The sequence below is a fragment of the Aedes aegypti genome, chromosome 2, assembly GCF_002204515.2.
Source record: "Aedes aegypti strain LVP_AGWG chromosome 2, AaegL5.0 Primary Assembly, whole genome shotgun sequence".
NCBI lineage: Eukaryota > Metazoa > Arthropoda > Insecta > Diptera > Culicidae > Aedes > Aedes aegypti.
The window spans coordinates 261909927-261936002 of NC_035108.1; the positions used below are offsets into that span (position 1 = coordinate 261909927).

The following is a 26076-nucleotide window of genomic DNA, read 5'->3' on the forward strand; positions in this document are numbered from 1 at the left end:
ATGCAACAACTTTTAAATTTATGAATGAAATTGAAATTTCTGTTCGGTTTTCTGTACATCTTTCGATCAATGCTGTACAATATTGTGATAATAAAAAAGCCACAAAAATAATTAAATTCCACACGAATAAGGCACATAGTTTGGAACGGTCTATTTTTGGAGGTTATCAAAACCAACGATCATTGAAAATTTTCTGGAAAATTCGACAATATATTTTTTATTTTCAAATAAGGTTTGTTTTTCGGAAGCATCATCAATCAAAAACCTGCTGCAAAACATCAAGTTATTTTTGGAGCAACCATTTAGAGTTCATTCAAATATTACGTAACGCAAAATTTGGCAATCTCAGACCCCCTCCCACCTCCACGTAACAGCTTTTGTATGGAAATTTTTAAATTTTTGTATGAACCGTAACACTATGTAAGGCTCCCTCCCTCTCCCTAAGGCGTTACGTGATATTTGAACGGTCCCTTATCATATATCATGAAATCATTTTTCTACCGATTTTTTTGAAGAAAAATATTTGAAATTGGAAAATAACCGATATGAGTAAAATTTTTAGGTTCAAAGTACGTCCTGACGGAAGTAAAAATATAGTACCGTAAAACTGGGTAACTTTGATAGTTTTTTTGAAGAAAACTTCAATATGTATACAGTTTGTTACAAATAATTACGAATTATATGTTTAAAACAAGTACAGGTCGGACTCGATTATCCGGAGACTCGATTATCCGGGGACTCAACTATCCGGGATTCGATTATCCGGAATTTGTTTTTTGATGTTCTTATTTTCCAATTTTGATGCATAAATCTGAGATAATTTGGTATTGCAATATACACTATGAATGGTTTTGCAGTTTAGAATGTATTTAACAAAAGGAGGGGTTCGCAATAGTAGTTTACGGAACAAGTTGCAAAATGATGATTTTTACAGCACAAGTAGTAAATTCATCCTACGAGGCTTGCCGAGTAGAATAACTACGACGAGTGCTGTAAAAATCGAGTTGTGCAACGAGTAACGTACAACATTTTTTGCAATTTCGTAGAAGACCACCTCAGGGTATCAGAAATTATATCGGAATGCATTCAGCATTATTTTACAATTTCTGAAAAATTGCTGTGTAATGATTCTTGACGCAACCCAAAACAATTGCGAAATGCGAAAGCGTGGCGTAATGTATCATTACAGCACTGGTTTCAGTTGCGTAATGACTATTCCTGCACTGCATACTTCAGTGCAGGAAAGTAGGCCGTTTCATGACAGATGGGCGTGATGAAAAACAGCCTATTACGATGAGAAATTGTAAACAAGTGTTTTTTTGTGTATGCCGGTCATTTTTTTTTTCTCGTAAAAAGACCCCTACCGTTCGTAGAGAAAATTTCTGGCTACGCTACCGTATCATATAAATAAAACAACGAAAAAAGATAATATTTAAGTTATTTTGACAAAGATTTTAATTGATTTCTTAGTGATTTGATTATCCGGAGGATTCGATTATCCGGAGTGAAAAAAAATTGATACCGTAAAACGGGGTAACTTTGATAGTTTTTTCGAAGAAAACTTGAATATTTCTGCATGCTGTTTCAAAGAATTACAATTTATATTTTTAAAACAAGTACTGAGATCCTAGCTATCGATTGCATTTGATAGATTGCCAAAAGATTTATTCTGAATGGATATATAATTTTTCATATAATCGAAAGTCGGTTTTCTGTTATGGGGTAACTTTGATAATGGAGTATAAATCGAACAAGATTGAATGAATTACGGAACATTTGTAGGGCGTTGCATACCTCTAGGCGTTTAACGCTATATGGAAATTTCTGACTTAGATTACAAAAATGGTCTCAGTTTGTAAAAATGGTTTTCGCTAAGAGGATAGAGACCGAATTCATGTTCTACTATAACTAGGCTGTCATGGGTAAGTTACGAACTCATTATGACTTTATCAAATAGTGGTCGTAGAACAGATTGTTTGTAAGCGTTGCAAAGATGCTACAATCTTGTAAATTTTCAATATTTGCATAAAAATCGACAAATGCACTTGATTCCAACGAAAGCAGCTTTGACATGAAAAGTCATACTGATATTCTTTAGTTTTGCATTCGTTTTTCTTAACTGATTGACAGAAACTTCGTTATTTCGTTTAATATGTTGGGGGTCCCGCACTATCAAAGTTACCCGCATTATCAAAGTTACCCCGTTTTACGGTACTCCGGATAATCGAGTCCGACCTGTACTGCCACCCTAGCTATTGACTGCACTTGGTAGATTGCCAAAAAAATTATTCTGGTTGGATATATTATTTTTCATATAATCGAAAGTCGGTTTTCTGTTTTGGGGGTAACATTGATAATGGGGTATAAATCAAACAAAATTGAATAAATTACGGAACATTTATAGGGCGTTGCATACCTCTAGGCGTTTAACGCTATATGGAAATTTCTGACTCAGATTACAAAAATGGTCCCAGTTTGTAAAAATGGGTTTCGCTAAGAGATTTGAGACCGAATTCATGTTCTCCTATAACTAGACAGTCAAGGATAAGTGACGAACTCGTCATTACTTCATCAAATAGTGATCGTAGAACAGTTATAAGCGTTTCGAAAATGCTAAAATCTTATGAATTTTTAATATTTGCATATAAATCCTGATATGTACTTGATTCCAACGAAAATAGCTTTGACATTAAGTGTCATACTAATATTCCTTACTTTTGCAATCGTTTTGCTTAACTGATTAACAGAAACTTCGTTATTTCGTTTAAGTGTGCTGAAGTTAAATCAAATTTATTTTCCACATCCTATTTTCATAATATGTTATTCTGAGATTTCCGATCATAATTTTTGGAGCAAAACTCCTACAATTTGCTGTAGATCAATAAATTTATTGTCGAGAAACATGAGGAGCCTGGACTATCGAATTAAAAAGTCAGTGGAGATCACCAAAGCTGTACGTCATGATATACTTGGCATGAATGCAATGGACGTCGTGGAAGCGTTCGAGGAAATCATCAATCAGTTGAAAGAAAAAATCAACTCACCTGGTGTTGGCAGAAATGACCAGTTGAAAATATTACCTGTTCTTCCTAAGTCGTGGTCGATCAACAAAATTGTCGAGGAGTTCGAAGAACAAATTAACATGATAAGACAAGTGAAAAAAAACTTGTGAATGAACAGGGCATTCTATGCACCACAAGAGCTCGAAGTGGAATTAGTGAAATAGATAAACAGGTTGTAATTGATTTCTTTGATAGTGATGATATTAGTAGGCCTATGCCAGGAGCCAATGACTTCGTTTCTGAGTACCGAAATGGTAGTAAAGAACAAGTTCAAAAGCGTCTATTGATGATGCCTCTTAAAAAGGCGTACATGATTTTTGAAGAAAGATGCCAAAATGTAGAAATTGGTTTTACTTTGTTTACTATGTTGAGGCCTAAACATTGTAGGCTTCTCGTAGCACAGGAATTCACAATTAGCCTGGGACACGATTATATGAAAAATTTAGATTCTCGCTCCAGTCCACTTTTTGGATTACAGTTAGTTCCCAAAACAACTGTGCAAAATTTTAGCTCGATCGGTGAAACTATATTTTAGCGCCAGCCGTTCAAAGTTTGTGCGTTATTAAAGTTATTAAAGTTATTTTAGCGCCCTGTGTCCGCTATAAAAATTCTGAACACAGATCTCGATAGGTATTTTTACGATGCACAACATTGCCTAAGATCGAGTAATACGAGTTTATAAAAAAAATTGATCCTTTCCACTTTTAGTCTAGATCGATTTTGAAAAAAAAACAAAATATACAAAGTATCTTAGTTTCACATACTTTTGACATCCAGAAAGTTTCATTGAATTCAGAAGGGGTGCTGCCAATCGCGTGTCGAGTTTGCGTGAAATCCGTCAAATATGCGTAAATGATTTTAAAAGTATGAGATTTTTCAATAAAACGACCATAAAGAGTAAAATGTATACTTGAGAATGCGTTTAAAACTCAAGATTTAGCTTTAATTTATACAAATATAGTTTACTAGTGGTCCCGGCAAACTTCGTCTTGCCATCAAGTAGGCTGTTGAAAAGCGCCATGTGACGTCTCATACAAAAAGACAGTTATATTCACTCTCGTTTTTCGACATTCCCGGTGTATATTTTGAGTTTTTTAAACACACAAACACGTCGGAACACTTCAAGAACCTAACTGTGGAAGAATCAGGTAAATCCTTTGACTCGTTCTCAAGTTATTTCGTGACATACAAACACCATTCCATTTTTATTTATATAGATAGATTTACTAATAAAAAACAATTTTTGACACGCTTCCCACTTTTCTTTTTTGCTGGGGGTAAAAATATGGTGTATCAGTAAATTTGGCCATAAAGGATAAATCCTTAGAGTATGATATATAGTATCCTATATGAGAATATTAAAGGATACTAATACACAGTTTGTTCAAAAAATTAAGGATGTTTGTTATGCGAAAAATAATGCTTAAAATGAAGATGAATCGAAGCCAAACTTCAAATTTTTAAGAGCACGGATCTGGCGAACCAAACATCCGTTTGAGCTGAAAATTTAATCGATTGGTCACTAACTGATGGTGACCAATCAATTAGGATTTCAGCTCAAACGGATGTTTGGTTCTCTAGATCCGTGCTCTTGAAAATTTGAACTTTGGCTTCGATTCATCTTCATCTTAACTTTGATTAGCAGTTTTTCTAAGGAGCTTTTGGAAAATCTATTTGATTCTACAACAAAAAGCATTTTATAAGATTTTTTAAATAGCATAGTAGAATAATAATTGAACGATACACAGAAACCCGATTACGATTTCATCAATAAATAAAAAAGATATAGCATAAACAAGGTGTGCACTTTATAAAATGAACAGTCCTTATTACTTTCGTTTCGTTTATGATTACCTGTTGATAATGACTTTGATTAGGAGAAATCTGATTGAGTACTGTGAAATAGAAAATATCTACCTCTTTAAGAATGAATAATGAATAACTGGATAGCAGATCGCTAGAACTAAATTACAAACCATCCAGCACATTTGGCTGGAGATTGAAAAAAAAAAGATGATCATCTGTCTGTCTGGCTATGTCGCGATCGCCAAATTTTTTGCAAATTACAAAAATGGGTCCCTGAGTTCAACGATCGGTGAATCACCAAACCAAATGGGAATTTGCGTGACTACATCGCGCCACCGTTGTGTCTCTTTTAGCGGTTACAAACTTTCATGTCGATGCTCTGCGCACGTCTACCTTGCCTTCGGTCGGGCATACGCATTGAAGTCCATTCTGTCTCACGGTGTGTCACCCGAGCAGGAAAGAATAACTCGTACTTTTCTATGCATATTATATTTTGGTATTACAGTCGGGTCTCCTATTAAACGCATTCCTATAACGTGCACTCCTATTACGCTCACTCCAATAAGACACACCAGAACGTTATAGGAGACCCAGGGCTTATGGGATTTCATCACTTTGGGGGTGTCATTGAACATCTCGTATTCCAAAAGAGATAGCACAGTACTGTCTTCGGCGAAGTTTCAGTGCTAAGTACGATCTACCTTTAGGAGTTGAGGAACATCCTTTTAGTTGTGAACTTGGCCGGTAGGGGGGCTTTTTCTGATTTGCACTATATGAACCATGAGGGATAAGAATGCAAAATTTTGTAACATATGATATCTCTAAATCCTGATGTTTTGGAAGGTTAGTGTCTTCGGCAAAGTTTTTCAGTAGCTCAAGGGCTGACATGCGGTGGTCATTCTGATACGGAATTACGCCACCAGGCGGCGCTAGTGGACATGGAGTTTTTGTTTTGCGCATAGCTCAGTAGCCTGACCACTTAGAAAGATGGTGTCTTCGGTAAAATTGCTCAGTATAACAAGGGCTAACATTATTTGAGCCGAAAGTTTCGAAATTTTGCCACTAGGCGGCGCTAGTGAGCAAAGAATTTTTGTTTCGCGGATAGCACAGTAGCCTGACCATTTAGAAAGATGGCGTCTTCGGCAAAGTTGCTCAGTATCACAAGGACTAACATTATTTGAGCCTAAAGTTTCGAAATTTTGCCACTAGGCGGCGCTAGTGAGCAAAGAATTTTTTGTTTCGCGGATAACTCAGTAGCCTGACCAAAGTTGTTCAGTATGACAAGGGCTATCGATTTTTCTCGCATTGTCACGTTTAAGTAAAAGTGCCTAGAGAAAAATACATACATTACATTTTACATTCGGTTAAATGTTTGGCTAGTTTCCTAGTATTTTTGACGGATTGGGAGAATTTTTGATCAATCATTTGATATGAGAAAGAGCGAGGATCCGTTTACTACTTAAATGTGTGATCGTTAGCTATTTATATGAACCAAAGAAAAAATATGTATTTTTATTTTTAATTCGTCATTGTATGAACTGCACATTTTCCAAGATATGGATTGGATAGAAATGAAGTTAGGTTGGAATGTCAGTCATTACTTATAAATTGGGAAATCAATTCGCTAACAATCTTGATGAGATAACTAGGACTGGCCTTATCTCTTCAGTTACACAACACTCTTGTTTGAATATTTTTATATTATAAACCTCCTTTTTCGTAACGAAAATTCAATTCTATAAAAAAAAATTTCTCCCGATTTCTTCGTATATATAATACAGTAATGACCCGATTTTGTTAGCCCCCGATTTTGTCTACCTACGATTTTATCTACCCCTGATTTTAGCACCTTTTTAGACCCGATTTTGTCTACCCCCGATTTTAACACCCTTGTGACCCGATTTTGTCAACCTTCAAAAAATACATTATTTTAATGTAGAAATATTAGATACAACCAATGTGGAAATATTAGGTAGGTGTGACATTGGCCACGTCTATACGATCATCTAAAGTATGAATTCACTTTGTAACGCAGTTGTCACAGAATGCAGTTACGTAAGGGATCTTGTGTATTATAACGGTTTATACAAAAATATAAAAAACGCTGTAAACATCAACAAAAACATTGAACGAAGTCTATAGATGAGAATAAATATAAAAAGTAGTCGATTTTTTTTCCAATTTTAGCTTTTTTCCGTTTTAGTCAACCCTAAATGCAACATAGGGCTGACAAAATCGGGACATTACTGTATCTAGAAACTCTCGGCTCAAATAATGTTAGTGCTTGTGATACTGAGCAACTTTGCCCAAGACGCCATCTTTCTAAGTGATCAGGCTACTGAGCTATCCGCGAAACAAAAATTATTTGCTCACTAGCGCCGCCTAGTGGCAAAATTTCGAAACTAACGGCTCAAATAATGTTAGTCCTTGTGATACAAAGCAACTTTGTCGAAGACGCCATCTCTCTAAGTGGTCAGGCTACTGAGCTATGCGCAAAACAAAATTTTTTTGCTCACTAGCGCCACCTAGTGGCAAAATTTCGAAACTTTCGGCTCAAATAATGTTAGTCCTTGTGATACTGAGCAACTTTGCTGAAGACGCCATCTTTCTAATTGGTCAGGCTACTCAGCTGTCCGCGAAACAAAAATTCTTTGCTCACTAGCGCCGCCTAGTGGCAAATTTTCGAAACTTTCGGCTCAAATAATGTTAGTGCTTGTGATACTGAGCAACTTTGCCCAAGACGCCATCTTTCTAAGTGATCAGGCTACTGAGCTATCCGCGAAACAAAAATTATTTGCTCACTAGCGCCGCCTAGTGGCAAAATTTCGAAACTTTCGGCTCAAATAATGTTAGTCCTTGTGATACAAAGCAACTTTGTCGAAGACGCCATCTCTCTAAGTGGTCAGGCTACTGAGCTATGCGCAAAGCAAAAATTCTTTGCTCACAAGCGCCGCCTAGTGGCAAAATTTCGAAACTATCGGCTCAACCAATGTTAAACCTTGTGATACTGAGCAACTTTGCCGAAGGCGCCATATTTCTAAGTGGTCAAGCTACTGAGCTATGCGCAAAACAAAAATTCTTTGCTCACTAGCGCCGCCTAGTGGCAAATTTTCGAAACTTTCGGCTCAAATAATGTTAGTGCTTGTGATACTGAGCAACTTTGCCCAAGACGCCATCTTTCTAAGTGATCAGGCTACTGAGCTATCCGCGAAACAAAAATTATTTGCTCACTAGCGCCGCCTAGTGGCAAAATTTCGAAACTTTCGGCTCAAATAATGTTAGTCCTTGTGATACAAAGCAACTTTGTCGAAGACGCCATCTCTCTAAGTGGTCAGGCTACTGAGCTATGCGCAAAGCAAAAAATCTTTGCTCACAAGCGCCGCCTAGTGGCAAAATTTCGAAACTTTCGGCTCAAATAATGTTAGTCCTTGTGATACTTAGCAAATTTGCCGAAGACGCCATCTTTCTAAGTGGTCAGGCTACTGAGCTATGCGTAAAACAAAAATTCCATGTCCACTAGCGCCGCCTGGTGGCGTAATTCCGTATCAGAATGACCACCGCATGTCAGCCCTTGAGCTACTGAACAATTATTCCGAAGACACCAACCTTCCAAAACATCAGGAACAAAATTTTGCATTCTTATCCCTCATGGTTCATATAGTGCAAAACAGAAAAAGCGCCCCTACCGGCCAAGTTCTCAACTAAAAGGATGATCCTCAACTCCTAAAGGTAGATCGTACTTAGCACTGAAACTTCGCCGAAGACAGTACTGTGCTATCTCTTTTGGCATACGAGATATTCAACGACACCCCCAAAGTGATGAAATCCCATAAGCCCTGGGTCTCCTATAACGTAGATTCCTATTACGCCCCCCAACCATGTGTCTAATAGGAGACCTGACTGTATACGTTAATAGGGTATTGTTCAGAAGTCCAGATATTGTTAACAATTCAATTTGGTTATGAAAATATTGTTTAAAACGATTTAAAATATTTTACCTCATTGAAGTATGGGAAAGCTACTGAGAACTGCTTGAGGTATTAAAAAACTATTGAATAAATCACTTCTATATTGATATTCATCATGCATCATTTAGGTTTTAAAATATCTTATCCGTTTGATCAGTTTGATAATTGTAGAATATGCATGAAATATTATTTAAGGTATTTTACCTCTTGTGCTCTTTCATACCCCATTCAGGTTGTAAGCAATGAAAATTATACGGTATTCTGCAAACATTAAAAATTATCTGGTATCTTAGTTTGGTATTCTGCAACAATTTTATTCTGCTCGGCTAGTCACACACATGTACTCTTGTAATGCGTGGCTAGATCGTGAACAGAATGAAACAATTTTGATGGGGACCATCATATTTCCGACTGAATTCTATGTTGCGGAATAGAATGAATGAGTTCGTAAAAAATAGGCCATGGTATTCAACATACGTGTAAATGAGTTTTGCTCCCATTATTATGTCGCCGATATGCTACGACGACGGTTTCAGCGCCGATATGGCTCCATATCTAATGGTCGTTTGTCATTGTTGCAGCTCAATTATGTCAGGTATCGCATTACCAAGATGGATAGCGTGTCAGTCAGTTAGTCAGTTGAAAGCACTGTTGTTATCATTGGGGTGGCATGGGCGCTGCTTTGAACGTCCGCTCAGTGCTCAGGTGCTTTAATATAAACATTTCAACGGGCATCACTGTGGGAAATGGCACGGTACATTAGGGAACACTGTAATATGGGGCAATTAATTGACGATAACTGATTTTTTTTTAATGATTTTGCATTTGTATTTGGATCAATTTAATAACCAATACGTTAAACTCTCCAATGTGGCAAAAATCGTGGACAAGTTGTATGGTAGTATAAATAAAAAGCATTATCTCATAATATTAGACACTTTTTGGTTTTAGATATGATTTATATCTTCTGCTTTCCCCTTACAAGGGGCGCCGTCTACAAATTACGTATCGCTGAATGAGGAGGAGGGGATAGACTGAAGCGTCACGGCGCATACGAAATTTATCATACAACAAGCGCTACGGAGGGGGTAGGGGGTATACAATCTTCAATTTAAGCGTGACGTTAGAAAAGGATCCTGCCAGAGAGGATTTGGAATCACACCTTTACTTTTTATTATGCAGTCGTCGATTTAAGCAAGATCTTTGTGACGAGAGGTTTTTGTATGTCAACGATGGATTGTTTGTTCACAGACCTTGGATTAACATTCGCCTATGCCAAATTATAGAAGGAATATATACCTGGAGCGCTGGAGACTTATACATATTTAATACTAATTTGCTTATTCTGAAAAAAGGGTGCTTGAGGCTTCATGTAAGTGTGCCCGACCAATGGATTACAACAAAATTGTAGCACAATTATATCAAGATTTGTTACAAATAACAAATTTTGTTTCACTTTGAGTTTATGGAGCAAATTTTAAAATAATAAAAAGAAAATCAGTTATGCTAACAAAAGCTGTTTCAATTTAAAACATAATTATAACACAATAATTATGATATAAAAATTGAGAGAAATTGCTTATGATGAATTATCTTGTAATTCAGTTATGAAAAAACAAACAAAATAATTTTATTTTGGTTTGAAACATAACGAGTAACATTTATGTTCAAATTATAACATATTTTGTTTTAATTTTGTCAAGTTTAGAGGAAATTGTGTTAGGGGGAGATCCCCCAGTGCCGGACAGCACCCAATACCGGACAAAGTCGAAACATTGAGAAATCATGGTCCAATCAAGATGGTGTATTAGTATAAAAGAAAGCTATTGTGTAGACTAATGTTTGCGTAGAATAACACATCCTTGAAATATGCATGCTTTTTTAGAAAAGTAGAAAAGTTTGAAAATCTTTAAAAAAATGACGTATCCCCTTAATTTTGAGCCTATTCAGTAATTATTTTGAATATAAAAAAATACTTTGGATCCCTCAAGCATGATCAAACATAATCCTAATTTGATAGTATGAATGTATTTTATACCATAATTGAACTAAATAGGGCCAAATTACAATTTTGGTTAAGCACCTCATGTCCCTCAGTTTCGGACAGCTTGATTTGTTATATGATATATTTGTAATTATTGCATCAGTGTCTCATAATACTTTCATTTTTCATGGGTTCCGTCGATCATGGTATCAAACATGCAATAAAATTAAGAAGAATGAACATTCAGAACAACATCGTAAAATGTGCTAATTTTCATCATATATGAAAGAGGTTTTTGATAGGCATCTTGCAAACTAAGAAAAACTCAAATTATTCTTGTAAATGTTGCAAATGCATTTAATTGATAATTATAAACTATTCCTATAATGTACACATTCAATGATGTTCAAATTTACAGAATTCGAGGCATTTCCAGATGGTGTCCGGTATTGGGTGCCACCTTTCAAGATCGGCCAATTTGGTACTAAAATACATCATCAAAATGCAATGTCAAAATTCATATTTATATTTTCGAATTAATTTTTGTACACTATAAAAAATATAATATTTATCATAAATGGGTAACACGAGCCAATAGAATTAATGTTTTTCGAATTATGAATTTAGTGTCCGGTACTGGGGGATCTCCCCCTATAATTTTTGTTATTTTAACCAACTAGTAACCAACCAAAATCATAACATATTTTGTTACAAAAACGCGCTAGCTGAGTAACAAAACCTATTATAACTCTGTTGTAATCCACTAGTCGGGTGAAAAGTAGCTCTGTTTTGCTGAAGAACTATGAGCCAATGTTCATCTAAGTTGTCTCTAAGCAAAGGAACGAATTTCTCCTGAGACGCAAATGTTCTCAAAACCTTGACTAAGAGATACATTTTTATTGAGATCATGAAAAATAAGTTCTCTTAAACCTTCTCTACCCTCTGAGACCAAACATACTTATGTTTCTATCAATAAGGTGCAATTTTTTAAGGTTGAAGATTATCATCAGAGTTTGCTACAATCAAACGCTTTTTCTGTCTCTTTTTGAATTAATATCAGTGCATGTCAATTTTCAAACAAAATGCTCGACTTTGGCATGCTCTAGATTTATTACTTATCAAGCAATCAAACTGTTTTTTTCCGCAGAACTAGAAATATGTTCAATTTTCCAACCACAAAATTATTTTTTTTTGAGCCTCCGCCAAAAAATTAGATATTAGGTGAAAAAATAGCAGTTTAAAAATCAGAGGGGGTTGGGTACAAGACACGATGCATGACGTCAACTACGTCTTGTGATTTGCTGCATTTGAATGTTAGTCAATTGCCATAATTGCAACCTTCCTTTAGTTATAGTTTAGAATGTAATGCATTTAAGAACAGCGAGGAGCACTCCGTTCGGAGAAGTGCCCCAGTCATCGATATCGTCATCGCTACCGTAAATTTAAATTTGCCGTATTGTCAATTATTCATGAAAAGGGCCGATTTAACTGTTAGATTCGAGTAACACCCAATTTTTAATAGTTTATCGTTAAAAATCAATAGTTTTCTCCATTCGAGAAAAATGTTGTATACATTTCCGACTGACTAGTGGGAAAATATCGAACATCTATCGATAAATAACTAAGTTATTAGCGTTCAAAATCTAACATAACTTCGTGGCGGTCGCAAGATTTTCATTTTACACCCAATAAAACGTAAGACGTAGTTACGTAATATTTGAATCATTCCTTAACAAAAGAAAATATATTGCAATCCGGCAGCACTGCAGCAGCGTCCTCGGAAACATTCTCAAATTTTCGTATTGACAATATCATAACTAATCAGAAATTGTATGATGCTACGAAATGAATTAAGAGATTATAGCAAGTATGTGGTAAACACATTAGGAAATATTACACAAAAAACTCTTTGATAAACTCCTCGCCTGATGAGGTTCGCGGTGGCGATGACGATGGGCGCTTGAACAAGCGGCTTTAGTCGCGGCGGCTCCGATATGCGTGTTGTTCCATTCGCGTCCCATTGAAAACTGAGCTGAAAATGCGAAAGGCACTCGAGACTTGCTCGCGGACCTTGTTCACAGTCTGACGGCAAAAAGAAGAATGAGCGAAGAAGCAGCAATCGGTCTGCTTTTATAGTGCGAAGCGGAACGCAAAAGAGGCATGGAAAACTGCTTGAACATGATTGGTTGCGTAAGAAAGGGGTCAACATTTTCCCAATTTTCAATAGTTTATTGTCGATAATCAATAGTTTTCTCTATTCGAGTAAATTGTTGTATACATTTCCGACCGATTGGTGGGGAAATATTGAAAATCTATCGATAAATGACTGAGTTATTAGCATTCAAAATCTTACATAATTTCGTGACAGTCGCAAAATTTTAGATTTTCAATTGACACCCAGTTCATTGCCGAAAGACGTAGTTAACGTCAAAAAATTAGGTTTTTGCTTAAGGTGTTTAAAGAACGAAGCCACTCATCAAATTTTCAAGAGGACAAGACATGAGAACCAAAGAGCGCTCCGCGTTGAAAATTTATCCCATTGGTCACCACCAGCAAGCAATTTGATTGATATTCAACGCGAACTGTTGTCAGATTCTTCAGTCTTGTGCACTTAAAAATTAAAGTTTGCCTTCGTTTTATAACCACCTTAACTCCTTCTTCTTCTTGGCATTACGTCATCACTGGGACAGAGCCTGCTTCTCAGCTTAGTGTTCTTATGAGCACTTCTACAGTTATAAACTGAGAGCTTCTTTGCGAAAGTTGCCATTTTCGCATTCGTATATCGTGTGGTAGGTACGATTGTACTCTATGCCCAGTGAAGTCAAGGAAATTTCCATTTCGAAAAGATCCTGGACCGACCGGGAATCGAACCCAGACATCTTCTGCATGGCTTTGCTTTGTAGCCGTGGATTCTAACCACACGGCTAAGGAAGGCCCATTTCTGCTCAACATTGAGTTCTTAAATTTAATATCCCTTACTATATGAACAACCTCCACCTAATCAACATTATTCTCACTTTTCGTCAGGGGCTCCGAAAAATTTAAAAGTTTGTGATTATAAAATTGAACTTATTTGTAGTTCTGTGGAGAAAATTGTAGCTCGGTTGCTTGAAATGTATAAAAACTAGAGCATAAAAAAATCGACATGCACTTCTATCATTCAGAACAACACTATACTATTGTACTGTTTTGACTCTCCTGGAGTGTTTATTGTTTTGCGACGCGAATATTGTAATTTTTGGTCAAACTTTCAGTGCGTGAAACCAAATTAAAATAAAACCTTTTCCAATGTTTTATGTAAGGGCGTTTCTAGGCCTATCATAAGGATGCTTTGAGGTGTATTAGTTTTTGCATACTTGCTTGGAAGCAATTTTTTGCCCATAGTGAGGCAACAGTTCGAATCAGTGAGACAAAAGTTCGACCCATGTATAAACTCACGGAAATATTTGCAAATTGCCTACAATCCACATATTATCTTGAAATTTAGTAAAATTTGCCTGATCGTATGAAAAATGTCACCAAAATTTTAAATTTCCACTTAGTTTTACCAAAAACTGCTATTTTTAGGTATGTTATAATTTACCGTAATTTCGGGTGAAATTTATCACTTTTCAAGGTTTTTCTTGTCTGATTTCTATAATGTTGACAATGCCAAACAACTGAATGCAGGAAAACAAGTATGAAGGTGAGCCTCATGGACTCAAGTACCGAAATTTTCTAACAAATGTAATTTTAGTGTTAACAAATATGTCTAAAATAAAAAATCGGGAGATCTCATTTCGGGGTGAAATTGATCACTTATCAATGCCATTATTGTAAGTTTTCAAAACAACTTTACATAATGAATTTGAGCTCCCTGAATCCGAATATGCTTGCCAAATTCTTAACAATACAATATTTATAGAAATAATGAATGTTTAAATTTCAAGAATAACGCAGAAAACGCCTAAATGTATGCAATTTCCTATGGAATTTCTTGATATATTACAGAAATTCAATTATTTCAACCAAATCAACGAATTGGTACGAGTTTTGGTTATGAAATCTAGTTTGGGGATATAACTTTAGTATCCACACAAACTTTCAGGATTATACCATGTCCAAATCCTTGTCTAGAACTAGAAGTTTATTGATGTTTGTCAACACTGCCCCGTACAAGATTTTGAAATTTTACATTATTTTCACATAAATAAACATTTTTGAACGCAAAAAACTTCACAACACACAATTTGGACATAGTTACGACAAACAATGTTCATTAACTGCAGGTTACATTGATATTTTTACTCCATTAGGAAGAGATAAAATCGAGTGACACAGTGATCAATTTCACCCTACTGATCAATTTCACCCGAATTTACGGTATATTCTATCAAACAGATCAATGTTCACCTAAACCTAAAACCAGAACCATCTTAGAATTCACAGTTTTTATCACATGAATCAAAAATATAATTCATGTATGATTTTTCCTGGAAATCTCATCAAAATCGATGAAACGATGGCGAAGCTACAGAATTATTAAATCTTAATGTCAGCACTGTAAAGACTAATAATTGTGGAAATGCTCATAAGAACACAATAAAAAATCTTACATGTTTTGTAAGTATTCATTTAAGTTTGAAACTTCAAATTTATCCCCAACAAACATTTCTGCGGAATAAGGGTTGAATAAAGAATTCTTAGGTATATATTTTAAGCTGAAGAAATTGTTGTTCAGATACATATGTTTTTTTTTGGATCGTTATTGTCCTTAGTACATATTCTTGAGCCTCATCCAAAGGTGGGTTTTAAGTTTTGTGTATGTCTTTTATTTGTGTATTCAAAAAATCTAATTGGCCATCTTATGAAAAATATGATAGGACTGGACAATCTAACACTACTCCTAGTTTAAATTTCTTCAAACTCACCACAGAAGCCGCATCCACGCCATCCGCCGTCACAACCCCATTTTTGGGCCTAGCTAACACGAAACCACCATGATTGGCCAAAACGACACTCAACACAATCGCCCACGTGCACCATTTCACTAGATTCTGGCTAAAATGGCTACCGTAACTACTGCTGTTGCTACTACTACTGCTGGCACGCTTAGGACTCGTCAGGTCGAACCTTAACACACCCATCACTAATGCCTTAACTAACAGAAAAACACGCGCAACCAAATCACAACTAAAATCCACTACCGATCCCATTCTGCCGTCGTGCATTCGACGGTTGCGGAAACTCAAAGGATCTTCATCGATGCCGCCGGGGCTATTTTCACTATGCACAAGCCCTAAGCGAAATGCAGCGACTTCACTAGCAGGCGATTGATTAGCACCATTCAGCAGTTGTTCTTCTAACACTTCTTCATCATTTTCTTCTTCTTGCTGTGCACCAGAGAGGGGCCACTTGGGGATCCTACAGGCGCGGCGGGATAGATTTACCTCCTGCTGCAAGGAGTGTGCCACCATTTCGGTAGATGATGAGGTGAAGTTGTGCCCAAGTTTCACCTCCAGCAGTTGACAACGGTTTTAGGCATATAATGCTATCCTGGAGTGATTATCGCTGCTTCGAGCGCTGACGACGTTGTCGTTGTGGCTATTGACGATTCCTAATGAATTCCAGGAAGAATTAGTATCGTGCTTTGATGACCGCCGCCCCTCATCGATGGAACATCGCAGAATTGACAAAGTTTGGCTTAGTTTGTGTGTGGTTTTGTATGTGCGTGGGTGCGGTTTTTTTGTGTACTCAAGTTGCGGCCGTTGTGACCACTTTCGACGTCGTTTGTGGAATGATTGGGGTGCTGTTGACTTGTCTGTCCGAAACTCACACGGTGGAGCGTCAGAAACACTTAGACCACGGTAGTTGTGCTCTTGCTGGAAAGATAAGAAAAATTGAAATGGGGTTGCTTATTATTGATGCTCTTTGATGAGGGAAACGGATTTCGCTTGTAGTAAATTAAAATGTCTATCAAATAATTTGTCCCTACCGATATGACGCGGGCCAGAGGATATTGATTGATGAATTTCATCGACGGTCCTCAGCGGCCTAGCGGAGTGTTTTAATTTCAGTTGTCATGCAGCAATCCATCTTGGTCTGTCATAATATTGAGCATATAAATTCAGTGAAGTGGTACTCTAATTTAGATAACATCGACGACGCCGATTTTTTTTTCGTTTCGTCACAGTCATCAGCTTCAAGGCTTAAAGTGATCGTTGGATAAAATATTCAAAGCGTTGAGTGAACGAAGCTCTTAGAAGTACAATATTCCAAGTTCATGTAATAGTTACACTACAATTTGGGGTAACCCCCTGCTGCCCATAACTGCATATTTGTAACATTCGAAAGTAGGCATCAAATAAATGGAATACCAAGTGTGCATTTTATGGCAATACGGGAAGAAACTAAAATTTCGAAAAATTACTAAGAACTCAACAGTGCTTATTTGAGGCTGAAATTTTGGACAGCTAACATCGCATATTGGTTGAATAGCCAGAAAATAATTCTGATAGAAATTTCATTGCTACTATATTACAAGGCTCATGTGTAATCTCAATGTTATGCGGTTACAATTATCGGTGTGATAAAACAACTTGGCATTTTTTTCGAATTTTCTAGAACAATCTCACAGATTGCAATAAGTTTATCGTCTGATGTGAGTGTGTTTATTATCTGAGTGTTTTTTGAATTTTGTTTGTTAAACTTTCATTTGAAATTGTGTCATTTTTCAAAAACAACACAGAAGGAACATGATTAGTTTTCTCAGCTTTGTATCCATCAAAATTTCAAATCAATGCCTCAAAAGAACCGTAATCTTATACCGTTTTGACTGATATTCCGAACACTTAAGGCCAGCAGTGACTTCAAATGTATCTGGCAGGCATAAATTAACTGATATTTGTAAAAGTTTTAATTTCTTCGGAAAGCCTAACTGTTAGCTGTGTAGCGTGCTGATAAAAATGTTTATTTGAACTTGTTCAGTATTGTGTTAACGTAAAAGTATGGAACAACATTTTGATTCAAATGCCGAACACTGCGTTCATTCTGTCTCGTATTCCGAACACCTTGATTCAAATTCCGAACAGCACGAATAAAGCGTATTCAAATGAATAATTTCGCAAATAAATTTATTCAAGCTAGTTCTACTGGTCTTGAACTAAAGAATCATCAATACTCCCGAGGTATAAAATACATTTAAAGACGTTAAAACTCAATTGCAATCGACTGTCATTTCCTGGTTATTTGATGACATATTTCAGCGAAACATTTCAACCGAATCGCCATACAAAAACGGAGTGTTCGGAATATGAGTCTGTTCGGAATTTGAGACAAAACGGTATTCTTTGGAAAGCACTTGCAATATTGTGGCGCAAAAATCATTCAATTCACCGTTCTTTTGGGTCCACTCCATCAGCATGGTGTATCGAGAAAAAGCTTAGAGTCACTATAACTTCAGGTATCAGGTATCAGAAGGCCGGCTCCAAAGGCACGTTCCCCACCAGTTGGGAGATTTGTGCCATCGCCATATTTAAGCCTATTTCATCATCTACCCGATGGGATAAGAAAAGGAAGGGAAAGATGGGAGGAAATAGGAGTGGGGTCCCTTGAAGAGGGAAGATCGCAAAAGCGAATTGAGAGCATGCTGCTCCATACCACAATGGTTTCGAACAGCGCCCTAAAAAGGGCACTGCAAAACGCATGAGCATAAAGAGAGCCTATAGCTCATTACCACAGCGGGTTAAGAATAACAGAATGCCCTGAAGATTCAGGCTTCTGAATTCAGTGAAACTAATTCAGTGTAAGTAATAAGTGTTTACCAAGTAATTGGAATCGCATTTGCGCAAAAACTGGACAATTACATCAGGTGATACGAAGTTCCATAACCGGAGTCACAAATATCACACACAAATGAGTCTGTTAACAATTAGATTAGTATGGAGAAACATTTGAATTAATATGAATTTAAAAACCTAAAATCAGATATTACAAAAAGTGTATTAAAACTTAAAGTTAGGATTAAATAGGTTAAAAAAAAAATTAAACTGTTATACACATCACAGACACAAAACACATGCAATATATTTGCCGTGTAGTTCCGGCGTCCAGAATAGAACTACGGACAACCCGTTCCGGTGGTAAGAGTCCACCAAACGGGGTAACCCCAATTCAAGGTGTGATGCGAAAAACCGTGCTGAGGAATGAATGGTCGAAGGGGTGAAAAAGATGTTCGGCCATTAACGGAGCCTGTGGGGCACCTGGGCACCCCTCACAGTATTTGTCCCTTACCGCGTTAATGCAGGGCTCTGGCGTGGTTGACCTCTTTTCCCGTGCTACTCGTGGGATCCAAAATGAGTACAAATTCAAATAATAATCAGATTAGTAGTGGTAGTGCAGGTAGTTGCAGTAGTAGGGAAGCGAACCCCTTCGCAAGAAGTGGGCTAGCTAGATCTCCGTTGAGGAGAGTAGAAGCAGGAGGAGGCAGCAGTGCACGTAGTGCCAGTGCTGGAACCCATATTTCATCCCCGGCTAACGCATCGGGTGAAGTTATGGATGGAGCGTGGTTGATGAGGGCCATCAATAAAAGTAGAGATGGGCTCTCTGCGATGGAAGTGGCTGCACAGCAGCTCGACTCCATAATTGACTTTGCGTCCTCGAAGTCTAACATCAGCAAGGACCTCAAGCAGGCCTTGCTTAGACTTCGTAAGTCAATGTTGGCGGCCAAGCAGAACCATGTTGAACCCATGGTGACTGTGGCTGCGGCAGAACCCGTGGAACTGAAGGTGCCGAAGTCTACCCAGACGGAACCCTTCGTTTTCGCGGGCAGCCCCAAAAGCGTGGAAGCGAATGCTTACAGCAAGCAATCGCAGAAGCGCGCGAGGCAGCCGTCAGGGGAGGAGCTACCCGGCGGCGCTCGTAAGGCCAGGCGGATACTGACCCCGAAAACCGGCAGAAGTGCCGGAAAATCGGACCCCAGCCAGGCGTCCCGGAAAGCCGAGAAGGGTGGGCCCGAAAAGGCTGGCCCCTCACGGAGTGATGGGAACAGGGGGTTGCGACCTTTGAGAGGTCCTCCATCACCACAGGTCAGGGCGGAGCAGGGGGGGGACGCCCCCTGGACAACCGTAGTGAGGAAGAAGAAGAAGAAGAAACAGGAGAATCAGGAGCGCAGGGATACCAGACCTAAGAAAGGTAGGAGGGTAGGTGCCAAGCGCGAAAAGGGTGATGCGATCATCATCAAGACGGAAGAGTCCAAGTACTCGGAAGTCCTGAAGGCGATGCGCAGTGACGCGAAGCTTGCGGATCTAGGAGCCGACGTACGCAGTGTAAGACGCACTCGTACAGGTGAAATGATCCTCGAGCTCAAGCGCGACAAGGAGCGCAAGGGCGCCGCCTACAAAAGTTTGGCGGAAGAGGTCCTTGGCGCTGGTGTTGAAGTGAGGGCTCTGACGCAGTCAGTGACTCTGAAGGTGATGAACCTTGACGAGATCACTAACGCAGAAGAGCTCGTCACGGCACTGCGGCAACAGTGCGAAGTGCAGGTGCCCACCACCGCCGTTCAGCTACGGAAAGGTCCGGCAGGTACTCAGGTGGCCTTAGTACACCTACCTGTGGCAGACGCAAATAAGTCCGCTAAGGTAGGTAAGATCAAGGTTGGTTGGTCAGTATGTTCACTGAACATACATGAGCAACCAGTGATCTGCTTTAGGTGCAGGGAACCTGGACACAAGTCCTGGGGCTGTAAAGGCCCTGATAGGACTAAGTTGTGCAGGCGTTGTGGTGAGGAAGGTCATAAGGCACTAGGCTGCAAGAACCCTCCCAAGTGCTTGATTTGTTCCGGCAAGTCCGTGAACAACAATCACCCAACGGGAGGCTCAAGGTGCCCGACCTTCAAACGAGCCATCAACGAAAAATCACAGTGCAGGTAACGCAGCTGAACCTGAACCACTGTGACGCAGCTCAGCAACTGCTGTACCAGTCAGTTGCTGAGTGGGGGACGGACATCGCCATCATATCGGACCCATACCGAGTACCCGCCGGCAACGGCAACTGGGTCGTGGATGGATCCGGAAAAATGGCGGCGATATGGACAACGGGTAAATACCCTGTCCAGCAGTTGGTGTCTACTACCTACGAGGGCTTCGTGATCGCCAAAGTAAACGGGGTCCTCTTCTGTAGCTGCTATGCGCCTCCGAGTTGGTCGACCGAGCGGTTCACGCAGATGCTGGACTGCATGACGACCGCGCTGACAGGGCGAAGGCCAGTTGTAATAGCGGGCGACTTCAATGCCTGGGCCGTGGAATGGGGAAGCCGTAACACGAATCAGCGAGGTCAAATCCTGCTAGAGGCACTGGCCGTGCTAGATGTCGATCTGGCTAATGTTGGTGCCAAAAGTACCTTCAGCCGTAACGGAGCGGAGTCGATTATCGACGTTACTTTTTGTAGTCCTGGCCTAACGAGTAGTTCGAACTGGAGGGTAGACGATGGCTACACTCACAGCGACCAGTATCGACTACAACAACAGCAGGCAGCGGGTTGAGGAAGCGGCTAGGTCAAGGCCAAGCCCTCGTAGGTGGAAGACATCGTACTTCAATGATGAAGTACTTAGGGAGGCGCTCCGCCGTGAGCGTAACCTACTCGGCCTAAGCGGGGACGAACTGGTAGCGGTGCTTACGCGTGCATGCGATGCGACCATGCCTAGAAAAGTCCACCCTAGGAATGGGAGACCACCGACATACTGGTGGACTCAAGCTATTGCGAACCTGCGCCGTGCCTGCCTACGGGCCAGGAGACGGATGCAGCGAGCACGTACCGAGCAGGAGCGTGAAGAACGACGGGCGGTGTTCACCGCTGCCAAAGTCGCGCTGAAGTCTGAGATAAGGGCAAGCAAAAAGGCCTGCTTCGAGGGACTCTGTCAGAGTGCCAACGCGAACCCGTGGGGTGATGCCTACAGGATCGTAATGGCGAAGACAAGAGGTGCAATTGCTCCTACGGAGCAGTCTCCACAGATGCTGGAGGGGATCATCGAGGGGCTCTTCCCGCGCCACAACCCTAGCCCATGGCCTCCTTTTGTAGGTCAGCCGGGGATTGGGGCTGGTGATGAGGATAGAGTAACTGATGAGGAACTTGTAGGGATTGCAAAATCCCTAAGCATGGGGAAGGCACCAGGCCCGGACGGAGTTCCAAACCTGGCCCTCAAAGTCGCAATCTTGGAGGCTCCCGGTATGTTCAGATCTGCTATGCAGATATGCCTGGACGAGGGAGTATTTCCAGATGCGTGGAAGAGGCAGAGCCTGGTACTATTGCCAAAGGCGGGGAAACCACCCGGTGACCCGTCGGCGTATAGACCAATTTGCTTGATTGACACGGTGGGGAAAGTGCTCGAGAAGATCATCCTCAACAGACTGTCGAGGTACACCGAGGGTGTAAATGGTCTCTCAGGCAACCAGTTCGGCTTCCGGAAAGGGAGGTCCACTGTAGACGCTATTCTGGCGGTTAAGAAAACCGCTGAGATAGCACTCCAGCGTAAGAGGAGGGGTATTCGCTACTGCGCAGTAGTGACTCTGGATGTAAGGAATGCATTTAATAGTGCCAGTTGGGCGGCTATTGCTGATGCGCTCCTGCGTCTGGGGATACCCGAGTACCTGTACAAGATTCTCGGAAGTTACTTCCAGAATCGGGTATTAGTCTATGACACAGAGGTGGGTCGGAAGTGCTTTCACATAACCTCAGGAGTCCCGCAAGGTTCCATCCTGGGTCCGGTGTTATGGAATGTCATGTACGACGAGGTGTTGAGATTGAAATTCCCGGCGGGTGTGGTCATCGTTGGCTTTGCCGACGATATTACGCTGGAGGTCTACGGTGAATCGATCGAAGAAGTGGAATTGACTGCAGCCCACTCGATCGCAATTGTGGAGGAGTGGATGAGCTCCAGGAAACTGGAATTGGCTCACCACAAAACGGAGGCTGTTTTTGTCAACAACCGAAAGTCGGCGCAGCAAGCGGTGATCAGTGTAGGCGACTGCACAATCACTTCGAAGCGCTCCGTCAAACACTTGGGGGTGATGATCGACGACAAGCTTACCTTCGGTAGCCATGTCGATTATGCCTGCAAGAGAGCCTCCACAGCTATTGTGGCACTGTCCCGGATGATGTCCAATAGCTCTGCGGTGTACGCCAGCAAGCGTAAGCTTCTGGCCAGTGTCGCCTCGTCCATACTGAGGTATGGTGGCCCGGCTTGGGGCACGGCTTTGAGTACCGATAGCTACCGTAGCAAGCTAGAGAGTACTTATAGGCTAATGTGCCTGAGGGTTGCGAGCGCGTACCGTACCGTGTCACACGATGCACTTTGTGTCATCACCGGTATGATGCCTATTGGTATCCTTATCATGGAAGACATAGAGTGCTTCGAAATGCGCGGCACAAGAGGCATACGCAGGACTGCCAGACTGGCCTCCATGGTCAAATGGCAGCGTGCGTGGGACAGTTCCACCAAGGGAGTGTGGACTCACAGGTTGATTCCGAGGTTAGATATCTGGGTCAATAGGCGCCATGGGGAACTAACATTCCACCTAACACAGGTCCTTTCGGGTCATGGATGCTTTAGACAATATCTACACCGTTTCGGTCATGCGGGTTCTCCCGAATGTCCAGTTTGTGCAGGTTTAGAGGAAACGGCGGAACACGTTTTGTTCGTGTGCCCGCGTTTCCGCACAATGCGTGACCGCATGTTTGCCACATGCGGTCGGGACACGACTCCGGACAATTTGGTCCAGAGGATGTGTGCAGACGAGTTTGGCTGGAATGCCGTTTCATCGGCTATCACCCACATCGTCTCGGAACTCCAAAGGAGGTGGCGTGTGGACTCGAGGAGTGACTAGTGCAGACGCTAATCAACAGGTGGTCCAAGGGTTCGCAGTCGGCTACGTAGGTCATACCGGTGCCCTACGGTCGAAATCGACCCTTACAGCGATTAAGTGGCCGCGGGGAGAACATCCTGGTAGCGCTGCTGTCGTGGCGCCGGCCTACTGGGTGGATACGAGCCTCTGGTTGTTCGGGGCAGGTGGAGGCCCCTTCGTCAGCAATCCCAGCTCGTGCTAGCTGATAGGGCCTGAGCCTTCAGTAGGTCAAATTGCGAAGCCCGCAGTATCAGTTCTTGATACCTGCGGTGCAGCTGGGCGCGGGCTTAGTGGTCGACCCTGCCCGCCTTCAGCGGACAACGGGAGGTGAGGACCACCCGGGAAGCTGGCAATGCGCCAGCATGCTACCTTGGTGGACCCCCATAAGCGTGTCATCGATGTTCGTTGCTGCATGGCTACGCAGCTAACCTGGAGGATGCGATGTGCAATAGCCCCTCTCCGAAGCAATGCCTTCTTGGTGGTCCCGGAGAGACGAAGGGTTTGGCGGCAATGGAAATGGTTTAGTGGGTCGGGGGTGTAGTCCTGTTTACTGCTTGTACGTAGTAAATGGTCCCCAACCCCACACTCCCGGACCTCGGTCCGGAGTCTGTTGAGCAGATTATCCCCCCATTGCTTAGAAGGAAAAAAAAAAAAAAAAAAAAAACACATGCAATATTGATAACACAGATAACATTGATAGCACACAACACAGATGTAGGAGCCGATGATTTATATACAAGACTGTATAGGGACAATAGCTTACCGGCAAAACAAACGGCAGTTAGTAGCCAATCGATCGTCAGGCAATAAAGAACATTTTTCCTTACCGCCGCGTGTTCATTACTAAAAATAAAAGTGTAGTTTTTATGCCTAAATCAAAGTGCGTGAAATTATTCCTGAAGAAAATGACTTTCAACGGGGATTAGTGCAAAAAGGTGTCACGTGTCGCTATTCCCGTGCATGCTATTCGGGTTAAGGAGAGTGTGCTCGACAGTGGTGAAGAAATTGCACTTAAAAGGAAAGCAACAAACTGTGGTTCGGATCGTGGATTGCACGGAATCGTTCAAATTCTTATTTAGAGCTTTGTGGTGGGCCTTCCCAACCCACGAACCGTGGAGAAGAAGAACATTTTTATGGTGCCGTGACCAGGATCAGCGGTTGGATAAGGCCATTATACTCCGTAGTGTATTGTTCTGGGGAAGAATAGGCCGGCCGGAAGACATCTATCGGGCAACGGATTCACTGTTGTGAGGTTCCTCAACGAGTGGAGAACTCACTCTCCCCAACCATAGCGTGGATCACTTCTTCCTTCACACGTTGTACGGCCCATCGGCCACCACAAAGTCACGCGACGAGTTGTAATTGTTGCAGTCAGAAGCAGTAATAAATTAAATACAAGGCCTATATTGCTTAGGCCACGGGTGAGTGGCATTCCAAATATCTCTAGCAATCACACTGGTGCTTTTGAGATTTGGTTTTGTTTCATGTACGCTGGCTTCTGTGACTGCATGTGACGTCGCGCGACACGGAGTTGCACCGTCGATGTATTACTATTGCTGGGAGGATTTCTGCTACGCCCGTGCTGCATACGACTTCAACAGTATATCTGGACGTGATTCGAGCTATTTTTTTTTATCTGGCATCGTTCTTCGGTTGGAGATTTAGATATTTGAAATTCAAGGCCTATTGTCGACAGGCCTCAGGTGAGTGCCTGTCCAATTAAATTATCTCTTTTGGGTGGTGCTATATGGTACGATTATTGATCCATTCTCGGTACACGTGATCGTTGGCTACGGTTGGAGAATCGGTACGTGAACGTACGGCTACACTGGGCAACAACATTTTTTTCGCATCGCCACGAATCGATTGGATTGGACTCAGACGGATTGATACCTCTTCTGAGATCATCGTAGATTTTATCGAGCTCAACTGGTGGAAGACGTTACGCAACACCTTGCGTGCAGAAAGGCGGAGGAAGTGTTTACGTCGGGACAATTAGTACAAGCGAAGGTTGGCATCTACGATCGACGAAGGTTAGTGGTATCGAACCATTTTCTATTGCTGGGGAGCTGGTTATACTTGAGACGATTTATTAAAAAAAATACAAGGCCTGTGGTAGACAGGTACCAGTGGAGTTTCTTGCACCGTGAGGAAATTAGTTGCAATACAGTCTACATTGCTGGATGCACATTTCGGAATTTTTTGGACGAGCCTCAATTCGAAGTACGAAGACGATCATCTCACTACTTGATATTGTACGGGGGCTGGCGGAAGCTGCATTTAATTAAATACAAGGCCTTGTTGAGACAGGCCTCAGGTGAGTACCTGTCCAACAATCTCACTTGGAGAATTGCAGAGCTTCTTGGTTGGTTTTCTTT

General features: G+C 40.9%; 1 protein-coding gene across 18 annotated transcripts in view; it reads right to left on the reverse strand.

Moving 5' to 3' along the window:
* Positions 1-26076, reverse strand: part of LOC5570922 (sodium/hydrogen exchanger 3) — a 306524-nt gene that overhangs the window by 147248 nt on the left and 133200 nt on the right. For all 18 annotated transcript variants that reach the window (XM_021844917.1, XM_021844913.1, XM_021844919.1 and 15 more), the window contains one exon: positions 15731-16681. In XM_021844917.1, coding sequence (XP_021700609.1) covers positions 15731-16276 — 546 coding nt within the window. In that variant the 5' untranslated portion in view covers positions 16277-16681. The remainder of the gene's footprint in view (positions 1-15730; positions 16682-26076) is intronic.